This window comes from Rhinolophus sinicus, linkage group LG02 (assembly GCF_036562045.2).
Source record: "Rhinolophus sinicus isolate RSC01 linkage group LG02, ASM3656204v1, whole genome shotgun sequence".
Lineage (NCBI taxonomy): Eukaryota > Metazoa > Chordata > Mammalia > Chiroptera > Rhinolophidae > Rhinolophus > Rhinolophus sinicus.
The window spans coordinates 105,363,342-105,375,102 of record NC_133752.1 but is presented as its reverse complement, the minus strand read 5'-3'; the positions used below and the strand labels follow the sequence as shown (position 1 = coordinate 105,375,102).

The 11,761-nt window shown below is 49.1% G+C and overlaps 2 protein-coding genes across 4 annotated transcripts in view; one reads left to right on the top strand and one right to left on the bottom strand.

The window, feature by feature from the left end:
- The window catches only part of PITRM1 (pitrilysin metallopeptidase 1), a 31,724-nt gene extending 27,575 nt beyond the window's left edge, over positions 1-4,149 (top strand). Inside the window, exons 22-27 of the mRNA XM_019710583.2 lie at positions 161-232; positions 760-872; positions 1,970-2,095; positions 3,004-3,149; positions 3,514-3,616; positions 3,695-4,149. Coding sequence (XP_019566142.2) covers positions 161-232; positions 760-872; positions 1,970-2,095; positions 3,004-3,149; positions 3,514-3,616; positions 3,695-3,788 — 654 coding nt within the window. The 3' untranslated portion in view covers positions 3,789-4,149. The remainder of the gene's footprint in view (positions 1-160; positions 233-759; positions 873-1,969; positions 2,096-3,003; positions 3,150-3,513; positions 3,617-3,694) is intronic.
- A 1,235-nt stretch (positions 4,150-5,384) lies between these two features.
- The window catches only part of PFKP (phosphofructokinase, platelet), a 65,604-nt gene continuing 59,227 nt past the window's right edge, over positions 5,385-11,761 (bottom strand). For all 3 annotated transcript variants that reach the window (XM_074325044.1, XM_074325042.1, XM_074325043.1), the window contains 5 exons: positions 10,707-10,768; positions 10,286-10,397; positions 9,245-9,344; positions 6,087-6,189; positions 5,385-5,785 (listed from right to left, as the gene is read on the bottom strand). In XM_074325044.1, coding sequence (XP_074181145.1) covers positions 5,638-5,785; positions 6,087-6,189; positions 9,245-9,344; positions 10,286-10,397; positions 10,707-10,768 — 525 coding nt within the window. In that variant the 3' untranslated portion in view covers positions 5,385-5,637. The remainder of the gene's footprint in view (positions 5,786-6,086; positions 6,190-9,244; positions 9,345-10,285; positions 10,398-10,706; positions 10,769-11,761) is intronic.

Below are 11,761 nucleotides of genomic sequence, written 5' to 3'. Positions count from 1 at the left end.
AGGAAATTCCACATGTAAGGAAAACACTGTTACGTAAAACACATAAGCAAGTGCACCCTAACACTGGTTATTGCCTCTGAGTTTTCTGCAGTGTGCCTTCTTAGCTATTTCAGGTGAGTTGGGATTTTTCTCATTTCTCTTGGAAACATTTTATTTTCAGAAACCTGCACCTACGGGATTGGGCAGCAGCACTCACATTAGTGGCTCCCAGGTCCTCAGGAAGCTGATCACAGTAAGTTAACCCAGCCCCGGTCACTTCAGAACCAGCTGTCCCTAGCTGGTCCGTGTCCCGCCGTGCAGTGGGTGGCCTGCCCTCCGTTGCCAGGTCCCTCCCTGCGCTGGGATGTAGGAGCCACGGAGTCCTGGCTCCTGTCCCCATGCATGAAGACCGTGTCCCTCATGTGGCCTCATCACTGCACCCCAGTTGTCACGTAACTACTTGACTCGATAATTCACCTCCACGGTGGCCGTGTGAGCCCTGCCACTCAGCGTGGCTCATTGGGGCATTCGCTTTGGTTCATCACAGAGAACGCATCTTCCCGTGTTCCTGGAAAACAGGGAAAGATGAGCTCGCTCAGTCCACAGTTGGTTCAGGTGATGTGGGTGGCATGTTTCTAACTGCCTGATGATTACACTGGAAGCCTGTGGCAAGGTTGGAAGGTTCCCATGGGAAGTAGGACTTTCACAAGTCTAGGTGGCACCTCTGCGGGTAGCGCCTGTGAGCCACCTCACAGTGACACAGCCTGGCCTTCCCCCCAGGACCCCACTTTCAGGCCTTGCCAGATGAAGACGCACTTCCTGTTCCCGTTCCCCGTGAACTACGTTGGCAAAAGTGTCAGAACCGCCCCCTACACAGACCCAGACCACGCCAGGTACAGACGAGGGCATGAAAACGACACCACACGAGGGGACAGGGCGGCCACATAGAAACCCAAAAACCCAGTGGGGTTGGGGGGCGGGGGGGAGTGGAGCTACTGGGTTCCGGAAAAGTTAATTTAGGAAATGTAAGCATAATGTGATTTTCTCAGTTTATCTCCATTTCTGTAGGACATAGACATGATGCTAGGCCATCAGGAAGAGTGGTGTCTGTTTCCGCTATTGGATAGAATATGGAGATTTAAAACACTAAAATGTTCCTAGAGGCACCCCGGGTAGTGGGGTTATTGATTTTGGGGGATTTTTTTTGCCTGTTTTGTATTTAGAATTTTCCAACGGTGAATGTGTGTCCCTTAGGAAACACAGAGGTAATAGAAATTTCCAGAGAAAAACACATGGAGGGTAAACCCCAGTCTGTGTGGAGAAAGCAGAGCCCATGAGCCCAGGACTGGGACCCCTGCCTCAGATCCTGGGCGTGGGGTCCCCAGTGAGGGCGGCACTTCTTTAGGGACATGTACTCACGCCTCCGTTTAGCTTTTCATCGGGCCTGTGTTACCTCGGGGAGTGAACGCTATGCCTCCCACGGATGGCAATCATGTTGGGGTGCGGCCCTGCCCACTCTGTCCTGGGAAGGTGTTTTCTAGAACCACCCTTTTCCCTTCTAAGATATCAGCTGTTAGCATTCATCGTGTAAGTTAGCGGAACTTGCAGAATACATATTCCAAGGCCTCGCAAACCAGCCAGGAGCTTCCCACGCACACATACACGCACATGCTGATGTGGGATTTAAGTAAATGATGCTCCACACACTTCAAAATGCCCCGAGTGTCAGAGCCAGAAGCGTGTGACAAGCCTGTCCCCCCACCCCTTCTCCCCTTGACCCTGCAAACCCAAACCGCTGTGTGAAATGTTGTCTTCCTCAGGCTTTCTCCTAGGGACCGGGGTGTATATATTACTTAACAAAGTGGTTTTCTTTGTTTTTGTTTTCGCTGAATTATACCCTTGACACCTTTTTGGATAACTTTTATTATATACGACACTTTCTTTCCAACCGTTTTATTTTTAACTTGCATTTTCCAATCATTCGTTTCAGTCTTAAGATCCTGGCAAGTTTGATGACTGCTAAATTCTTGCACACAGAAATTCGAGAAAAAGGTGGTGCTTATGGTGGAGGCGCTAAACTCAGCCATAATGGAATATTCACTTTTTACTCATATAGGTGAGTTTTTCTATTTCATACATGTGGACACATCTCATGTCGCTGACAGTAACTCGCTCTAAAATCATCAGTGTCGTCATGTCATACATTGGAGTGAACTTGAAAAAAAGATTGTCCCCCTTTTCTGGCGTTTCACCACTCAGCCACACCAGCAGTGTCCTTTTGGCTGCTAGGTTCTCGGGACAGTGGGAGAGGACAGGGAACACTGTGCCTCACATGAATCCTGGCATTGGTTGGGGAGTGCATGTCACTAGGAGGTGCCCTGAGCTTGCTGGGCTCCAGGACTCAGAGAGAGGAGCCTGCCCTAGGTAGAGGAAGCCTTCCTTTTCTGTGGCTCTCGTCTGAACACGCGTACTCTGACACTCGGGAAGGGGCAGATTGCTTGTGTTGCTGACGCACTTCTCTCTGCTCCTGCCAACTGTGTGGCCCTTACTGGTGTGGGTGCCGGGAGCTGGGACCACCCTCAGCACGGGCCGGGCTGTCTGTACCGTGTGGACGAAGAGCTCTGCAGCTGTCTCCCCTCAGACAGCAAAGGCTCCGATTGGCCCACTTACGGGTGACTACTCTGGGCGCGTCTTGTGGAAGTGAAGGCTGACATTGAACCTTTCGTAGCATTTCTCCATGAGTCTTCCACTCAGTTTGACATTCCTCCATCCACCCGACTTCCTCTTTTAATGACATTACAGAGGCAGGTGGTGACACAGGTAGACGGACCCCGCCTCCAGGAGGAGGGGTGTCCCATAGCCTATGTGGCTGGGCGAGCATTCCCAGAGTGTTGGTTTGTCAGTGGGCCGTTGGACTAAACACTGTGAACAACTAGGAAGTGTTGGAGCTGTGATGTCAGTCTGTGTTGTCGCTCACTTTTCCATTGGCAAACGTGTGAATAGCTGACCTTTTGGGTCTCCTAGGGATCCACGTTCAACAGAAACGCTCCAGACTTTTGCAGAGGCCGTTGACTGGGCCAGATCTGGGAGGTTCTCACAGCAGGACATTGACGAGGCCAAGCTGTCTGTGTTCTCCCATGTGGACGCGCCGGTGGCTCCCTCAAGCAAAGGTATTGGGAGGAGTAAGAGGCAGTTCCAGGCTGAGGTCCTGAGTCGTGTCCTCATCCCCTACCCCCTCCTTGTGACACGCAAACGTCCACCTTGAGTGCACACCTCAGTGTTGCCACTTGAAAGGGGTCACGTCCTGTCATCTCAGAGCTTGAGTGAGTGCACTGTCAGTGCCCCGGGCGGTGTGACCCACGTGGGGCAGAGACCGTCCCAGCGTGGCCCTTACTCATCTTCTTCCTCGCCGCAAGTGGGGTGGGGGCTCCGTGGGAAAGTGAAGGTCCACGGTTTGCCCTTGGCTGGAAATGTGTCCATTGGTACGCGTGGAGCAGGCTCAGCTCTGCCGTCACTCACCTGTGTCCCTTCCAGGCATGGACCACTTCCTGTATGGCCTCTCGGACGAGCTGAAGCAGGCGCACAGGGAGCAGCTCTTTGCTGTCCACCGCCAAGGCCTCATGGACGTGGGCGACAGGTGAGCATGACTGTGTGGCCCGAGCCTGTGACCTGACGTGCCTGTCGTGGAAACGGCCCTGACCCCCTTTCCCTTCAGGTACCTGGGCATCGGGAGGAGCCCTCATGGGCTGGCGCTGCTGGGGCCTGAGAACACGAAAATCGCCAACGACCCATCCTGGGTACTAAGATGACCAGCAGCTCCAGCTGTGCTCAGGGCTTAGCTGCCACAGGCTTACAGGCCCGAGAAGTAAGCCCAAGCCAAATGTAATTTGAAAGGGCAGAAAAGTGATTGTTCTTCCCAAATACCGTCGTCATTTAGCATTCTGACAATTTTGCCAAAGGTACGTACTGTCTGGCAAGTCAGAGCAAAACTCAGTTCTCTCTTAAAGCAGGTGGAAATAGTGTGATTATGAAGAAACTGAAATAATCTTGTGTTAAATGCCAGAGACGCACACTACTACTGTAAGACTTCCTAACAGAAATGCTTATTTTACCTTATTTATCCTACAACACTATTTAAAACATTTAAAAATAAAAGGCAACTCTGACCTACCTGTGCTTTAGTCATTGTTTTAAATGACATTTTGCTAAAGTAATTTTTAGGGCCTTTACTAAAAAATCAATGAGTGACATGAATAAACAAACTAAGGTATTCCAACATCTGCCTTGGTTTATAAAAGTTATACCAAGGATGGCGGGGAGGGGGTGAGTCTTTGAACAGACGCATGATAAACAGAGCAGCCTGTTGGGATCCCCTGTGAGAACTTACTGTGTTCTGGGTTAATAAGCATTAACTTCTCTCTACATTTTTAAAAAAATTGTTTCTGAGTTTATTTGAGCGTGTGAGATCTCAAATGCTCCCTCCCCACTTTGTACCGGAGGGCTCTGTCTCATGTTACTTCACATTTGTCAGATGAAGTCCTTTGTCATTTGCAATTCAGTTCCTACACAGCCTCCAGGCAGACCCCGCTTGGCTGCATTTGGCACATGTGTGTTACAGACCAAAGGTTTGGGGCAGTCCTGCATCCGGCAGGTCTCTGGGTGCCATTTTGCCAACAGGCTCGAAAGATTGTCAGCATTTTTAAGCAATATAGTATTTTTAATCAAAGTACGTATATTGTTTTAGACATACTGCTATTGCACACTGGCTACAAGATAATGTGACAGTTATAGGACTTTGTGTGACACGCTTTACTGTGATGGTCTGGCAGCAACCCCCCCACCCCCGTCTCCAAGGTCTGCCTGTGTTTCTGCTCATCCACCTTCTCTCCGTACGAGTCCTTCCCCCATGGCGCGTTGACAGGCGGATCCTTTCTTGTCTCAGACTTGACACCGGAGACAAGAGGCAGAGAAGCTTTTCACTCCAGATACTAAATAACACATCTTACTTAGGCCTGATGTGCCACCGTCATCCGGAGGGTTCCACACGCGTCCCCCAGGGACGGTGCCTTCCGTGTGCAGCTGGGATGAAGGCTATCAGCTTACCTTGCCCCTGAGGCACGCGTTCATGGCGTCTGATTTTAATGCTACACCTGGTCCCACTTTAGAAGGGACCATGCGGCCGCAGTTGGGTCACCTCACCTGGTGTCCTAGTCCAGGGCTTGCTCTGCACACTTGACATGGCCCCGTTTGCTGTGTGTGATAGCGTTGCCTCTCTCCTTTGTGACTTTGTGCAGCCTAGTTCATAATCCCTCTAAAAATAAGTTGCCAGTACCTGCCCACGAAACTATCCACAGAGCCTGAGGTCTAAATGCCCAATTAAAAAAATGAAAGAAACAGTACTGTGGTTGGAGCTTTAGCCAAACGTTTAATTCCACTGGGAGTGCACAGTTTAAAGCAGGAGACAGTGGAAGGGACAGCAGACAAGTCCCTGGAGTCCCAACGCCCCGGGGGTGTGGAGGGAACAGGACAGGTGCTCTGTGGTTAGGGATTAAAGTCGACAACACTCACGCACAATGCTCATAAATAACTTAAGTGTTACAAAAACGGGCGGTAAACAGGAAGTCCACGCGGTGCCAGATGGTGCAGGTCCGGTGGCGTCTAGATGGCTGCAGGCTCCCCGTGGCCGCGGCGGTGCACGTGCTCTATGTCACCCGCATCGGAGACCTCCAGGCTGGCCTTGTACTTGGCCAGGATCTTCATGAGTGGCCGCAGCTTCAGCCACCACTGCTCTTTGGGAATTCTGTGCCTGCAAATGGGGGGCAGCAATGGTGAGTGCTCCCCCCCCCCACACAACGCCAATGAAGTCGGCAGGCAAGGCAGTTTTCAGAGGTCCAGTGAAACCATTTTATTTCTATTTCTACAAACCCTCCCTGCCCTGTTTCTAAACATTGTATTAGCTAACTGTTTCCTTAAAATACTAAAACGAGTGACTTCCAATAGTTACTTACAGATTAACTGTGACAGCGGCGTCCCCTGCCCTTGAGGACCCCTCACCCAGTCCTCCTAATGGCATTAAGGTTTAGGCCTGTGACGTTCGGTTTACTTACTCGAAGTCCGTCTCCTTCTTCAACTCTGCTACAGGTTGGAAAAGGAGGTTTCTTTTGCAGATTCCCAGCACACAGATGGAATCATCAGTTACAAATCTTTTTCCTAGAAAAGACAGACAATGATCTGACACTGAATACTTGGTCATGTTGAACCACGAACAAGACCGATACTTGGGCAGGTCAAACGGCTGATGAAGGAAGGAAAGGTGGGACAGAAGGCTCGCTGACGTGGGGAGTGGAGTCCTGTGGAAGGAGGAAGAAGTCAGGCCCCTCACACCTCCGTGGGTGGAAGCCATACACCCAGGCTCCCCAGGAGCTGCCACGAGGTGGGCAGAGAAACCCCCAGAGTCCCCTCGGGACCAGGGAGGCACAGATGGGCAAGTGCCAGGCCACCCTCACTCCACACTCACCCTGGGAGGGGCTGTTACCTGCTCTTGGCACTGAGACACTTCACAGGAAAGCAAAGGAGGCTTAACACTAGGAAACCCATTCCGACTTAAACAACCACCTCATTCATTGCAAAGAGTATAAGATCCTTTCATGATTGAAAAACTATGTAATGAACGTCAGAGTAACAGACCAACAGCAAATTCGTGGTCATGAAGCATGGAAGGCATCCCCATTCCCATGAAAGTCAAGACCAAGACGAGTTCTGCCACCACCACATCCATTCAGGATGTCTCGAGTGGGACCAAGAAAAAACCAAAACTCATACACAGATAATGTATGTGGACGTCAAATCCAAAAGGAATCCATAAATAATTATTAGAATTAATGCCCATAGATTGAAAAACCAACTTTTAAAAGTTAATTATAGGGCCAGCCGGTGGCTCAGGCAGTTAGAGCTCCATGCTCCTAACTCCAAAGGCTGCCGGTTCAATTCCCACATGGGCCAGTGGGCTCTCAACCATAAAGTTGCCGGTTCAACTCCTCGAGTCCCGCAAGGGATGGTGGGCTGTGCCCCCTGCAACTAGAAAAACGGCAACTGAGCTGGAGCTGAGCTGCGCCCCCCACAACTAAGACTGAAAGGACAACAACTTAAAGCTGAACGGCACCCTCCACAACTAAGATTGAAAGGACAACAACTTGACTTGGAAAAAAAGGCTTGGAAGTACACAGTGTTCCCCAATAAAGTCCTGTTCCCCTTCCCCAATAAAAAAAAAAAAAAAGTTAATTATATTTCTAAACACTAATAAGAAAAAAAAAATTAACTGCTACTTACAATGTATTTTTTAAAAATCAAGAAGTCAGGAATAAACTTACCAAAAGATATGCAAGATCTTTCAGTACGACAATGCTTTTAGTTAGAGACCACAAAAGACCTAAATATATGGAGAGAGACGATATTCACAAATTACAAATTCAGGGGATGTCAACTCTTCCTACCAATGATTTCTTGATTAAATGCACTCCCCTACCACAACCAACAACAACAAAAATTCCAGCAGAATCTGTGGTGGATCTGGACAAGCTGATTCTACTGTTGCTATGACAGCAGGAGAGGCCAGAAATGGCCAGACCTGGAAGAAGGCCCAGGTCGCACTGCCCTAGCAGGTATCACTAATTGTTTGTAAAACTGGACTATGGGCAAGGATCAATAATTATATCCCTGAAAATGAACTAAATAGCCCTGTAAGTGTACAGATACTGGGCTATGATAGAGATTATACTGCTGAGTGGAGAAAATGGATTTTTCAATAAATGGCATCCAAATAATTGATTACATGGAAGAAAATGAAATTAGACCTTAAACTTCGTATCAATTCAAGTGGCTTAAAGAACTAAATGTGAAAGAATATTTTAGTAACATAAAAAACTCAAACCATAAAGGAAAAAGTAAATTGGCTACATTAAAATTAAGAGCACGTCACTAGAAGATGCAACAAGTACACAGACGGAGGACAGGTATCTGAAGCACGACTGCCAGAATATAAATAGAAATGTGCTATAACAAAGTACAAAAAAATGCTCTAAAATAGTTTCAAAATATTTTGGAGCAGATTGGATCAAAAAACAAAACCTAACCATATGCTGCCGCCCAGAAACACATCTCAGCTACAAGGACAAATAGACTCAAAAGGTGGAAATCGACACTCCAAGCAAGTGGTATCCAGAGAAAAGTGGGTGTAGCCATATTTCTATCAGATGAAACAGACTTCAGGAAAAACAAACAAAAACACATTAATCCTCTAAAATAATATAAACAAAGCAAAATATCAAACATAACCAACCAGTCTAGGAAAACAATACCTGAGCCCACAGGAGAAACAATGTTACACAGGCAGGAAGAGCCGGCCTTACCCTCAGGTGTGAAGTTGGCCTCAGAGCCACAGGGAGCCTGTCAGGCCCACATGACAGCAGTGGTCTAAAGGTGACAGGTCAAGTGTCTCAGATGGGTAAGGGACTGGCTTGCCCCTCAGGGAAGCACGTGGTGCTGACACTAGTCGAGAACCAGCCTGGTTCTCGTGACCGAGCATCCGGCCTGGTTGGACACTGGGGGCCAGGGCAGCGGGGTCAGGGGTGGCGCTGTCATAGCGGATGTGTGTCAGCACAGGCCTGTCACAGCCTAGCGCCCTGTCAGCTTGCCAGTCCCAGGAACACTCGCTGCTTCTGCTCACGGAGACCATGGAAGCAGCTGGACTGGGAAACAGCACCAAGGTTTAATGAGCCCGTAACCAGAGGAAGCGAGGACTGGGTCTCACGGAGTCCCAGGTGCTTCTGGGGTGGCGTGACCCTTAGGCGGTGGGGGAGGAAGCAGCCTGGACACCTCCGGTCCTTGTTTTGTCTACAGTGAAGGTCTGAATGAGCAGAGTCTTACATAAAAGCCACTCCACAGTGTCCATGGAGCGCAGAATAAAACAAGGAAAAGTGACATCTTGGGGTCTTGCTAAGGAGCCCCGTATGTATGTACACAGCAATTTTTTGGCTATTAAGAGATGTGTGTCACTAGATTACTCGATGCCTCCCATCGCTAATGAGCAGGAATAAAGCATTTTATTAATTACACGTACACCTAAGTAGAACCTTGACTGTCGTACAGAGCAGCCTCAGTCTGAAAGGGGTAAAACCAGTGTCAGTGCAGCTCAGGGCTAGATTCAGGCAGAGGATTCTTCCAGACAGACCCTTGTCCCCACAGGCCACCCAGTGTCACTCAGTACCTTTCCCCTGCGCCTCCTTCAGCTTCGTGGTGAGCCACTGCATGGCTCGGGCAGAGATTTTGGTTCCAAAGTTTCTGTCAAACGGGGAAGGCGCCCCGCCCTGTTGTGGTAAGAGTTACCAGAAATGTTAGTCACGCAAAATATCTTCCTGGCTGTTTATTTTTCAAAATGAAATGGGAATAAAGTTACTATTTGACACAATTCACATCACATTTTTAGGAGACTCAAATTTGTAAATACGGATTTTGGGGTTTTTAGGGATTTGTTTGTAAATTTTACCTCCTCACGTATAGTTGGGACCAGACAAAAGCCAGCCTGGTGACCGCTGCAGCCTCAGCTGAGCCCATGAGGCAAGCATCCTCATTACTTCAGAATCTTCTATCAATTTCTTAACCTTATTTTGGGGCAGCGAGCGGGAATCCCAGTTTCCTTTAAGAATCTGATCAGTTCTGGGCTCACTTTTACAAAAATATTTCAGGAGATTCAGGGACCCTCTGAAATGAACGTTGGGCGAGGTGAAAAGTCCCTGTCACAGGAGTGGTGGTGAGATGGATGTGTGGTCAGGAGTCTGGGCCCGACTCCAGCCCACCTCCTGCTTTGTCATGTGAGGCACGTGTATAAACCAGACAGTGCACCCCAACATAGTTTCCACATGCTACTGCCTTTGTGCAAATAAACGTCACTTTGTCTGCTACTCCATTCTCAGTGGTGATTAAGGCCCAGTATGGAAAGAGGTACTTAATTTGAATGAATTTTTCATTAACTGGTATCACTGTACGAAAGCTGACCATTTCCCCTAAAATACCCATCTACCCAAATATCACAAACAACAGAATTCCTAAAGCCAATGCTATCTGGTAGGACTTCTAAGTGGAGCCACAACAGAGTTCGCATGTTTTCAATCATCTTGGAATTTACTTACAAACACATTTTCCTCCCCCAACACGGCTAACATAAGACCAGACATCCATCTATAAAGCAGCCGCGTGAAGCACAGCTTCCTGGCCTGTTGTGCGGCCCGAGGGCTGGGGAGCCTCCCACCTGCTGCATGTGGCCCAGCACGTTCTTCCTGCAGTCGAACACGCCTTTGCCCTCCTCCGAGTAAAGCTGGTAGATGAAGTCGGTGGTGTAGTTCTCACTGCAGCTCTCGTTCCTGACACACAGGGAGCATGGCTCAGGGCCGCGCCACCAACGGCCACCCCAGCCTCATCCCACCGTCTTTTCTATAAAGCTCAGCGGCCTCGTTAAAGAAATGACTGGAAATGTCTTTTTAAAAAGACTACAAAGGGAAAGGGAATTTCAAGAAGCTACCCTTCAGTTATCCAAGTGCACACAAGTTTTTCACACAAACAGTTCCTCTGCTTCCTTGGCCCTGCATTACTCCGAGTAAGGGTCCTCGGAGTGACACTGGTTCCTTCAGAGCAGCCAGGTCCCCACTGAGGGAAGGCCAGGGGCTGCTTACCTGAGCACGAGCCCCCTCTGGATGGTGGTCTTCATCTTCTCCGTCAGATGCTCCACATTGGCCTAGGAGAGAGGGCTGCGTCAGTCACGTGGGAAACCGAGCGCGTGCCGGCCGTGTGGAGGCCCTGCACCAGGTCCTGTGCCACCCTGCGTGACGGGCGGAGCCGCTGCCCTCCAGGTTTATATTACTGTGGCAAGGACAACAGTGCATCAGGTAGTGACAAGTCCAGTGGTGAAGGGGACAAGATCATGTTGCTGGGCACGCTTGTTCAGTTGAGTGGAGCTCAGCTTTCATGGAAAACACTGTACAAAATAAAAAGGTTTCCCTCTAAAAACATTAATTCATATATTCTGTATGCTTGCCCTCTGTGTCCTTATCTATTTTCACGACAGTATTTTCGAACTCAGAGGAAAGTATTACTTTATATGGAATCGGATACAGCTGCCGAATGAGCGTTTCGGGGTAGGCGGCAACAGAAATTTACAAGACTCAATTTTGTGCACAAAGACTCTAAGGAAGAAACTCTTGAGACAGAAAATGCAAAAAAGGCGATATTTACATATCAGCAAATCCCAGTCATGATTACATTTATTAAGTGTCTCCTACATTCCCAGAGCTGTGGCATGTGCTGGCCAGGTGTCATCTTTACACAGTATTGTGGAGAAAGTCACAGGTCAAGATGGCAAGTCATAGATACTAGTGAAAACATCCAATGTCCCTCTCCTTGGCAGAGTTGGTTCAGAAACAACAAAATCGTAACTTGCATGGAGCCGTGTGCATTTCAGTTGTGTTTTACTCGCCAATGCCTGTCCTGAAGAGGGTGACTTCCAGTATATGGCCGGGGGTCCCGCCCCAGCCTGTCCCTGTGCCACCATGGGGGCCCAGCCGCCCGCCGACCCCACAAACACTGGCCCAATTTGCCCTCCAGCCAAAGCTGGGCCCCGAGAAACCCTTGCTGATTTCAAGAACAGGAGGCACCTGCAACACCAGTGTGAACCCTAGTGTCAGCTGTGGATTGGGGGTGCTGATGGTATGTCCCTGGGGGTCCATCGGCT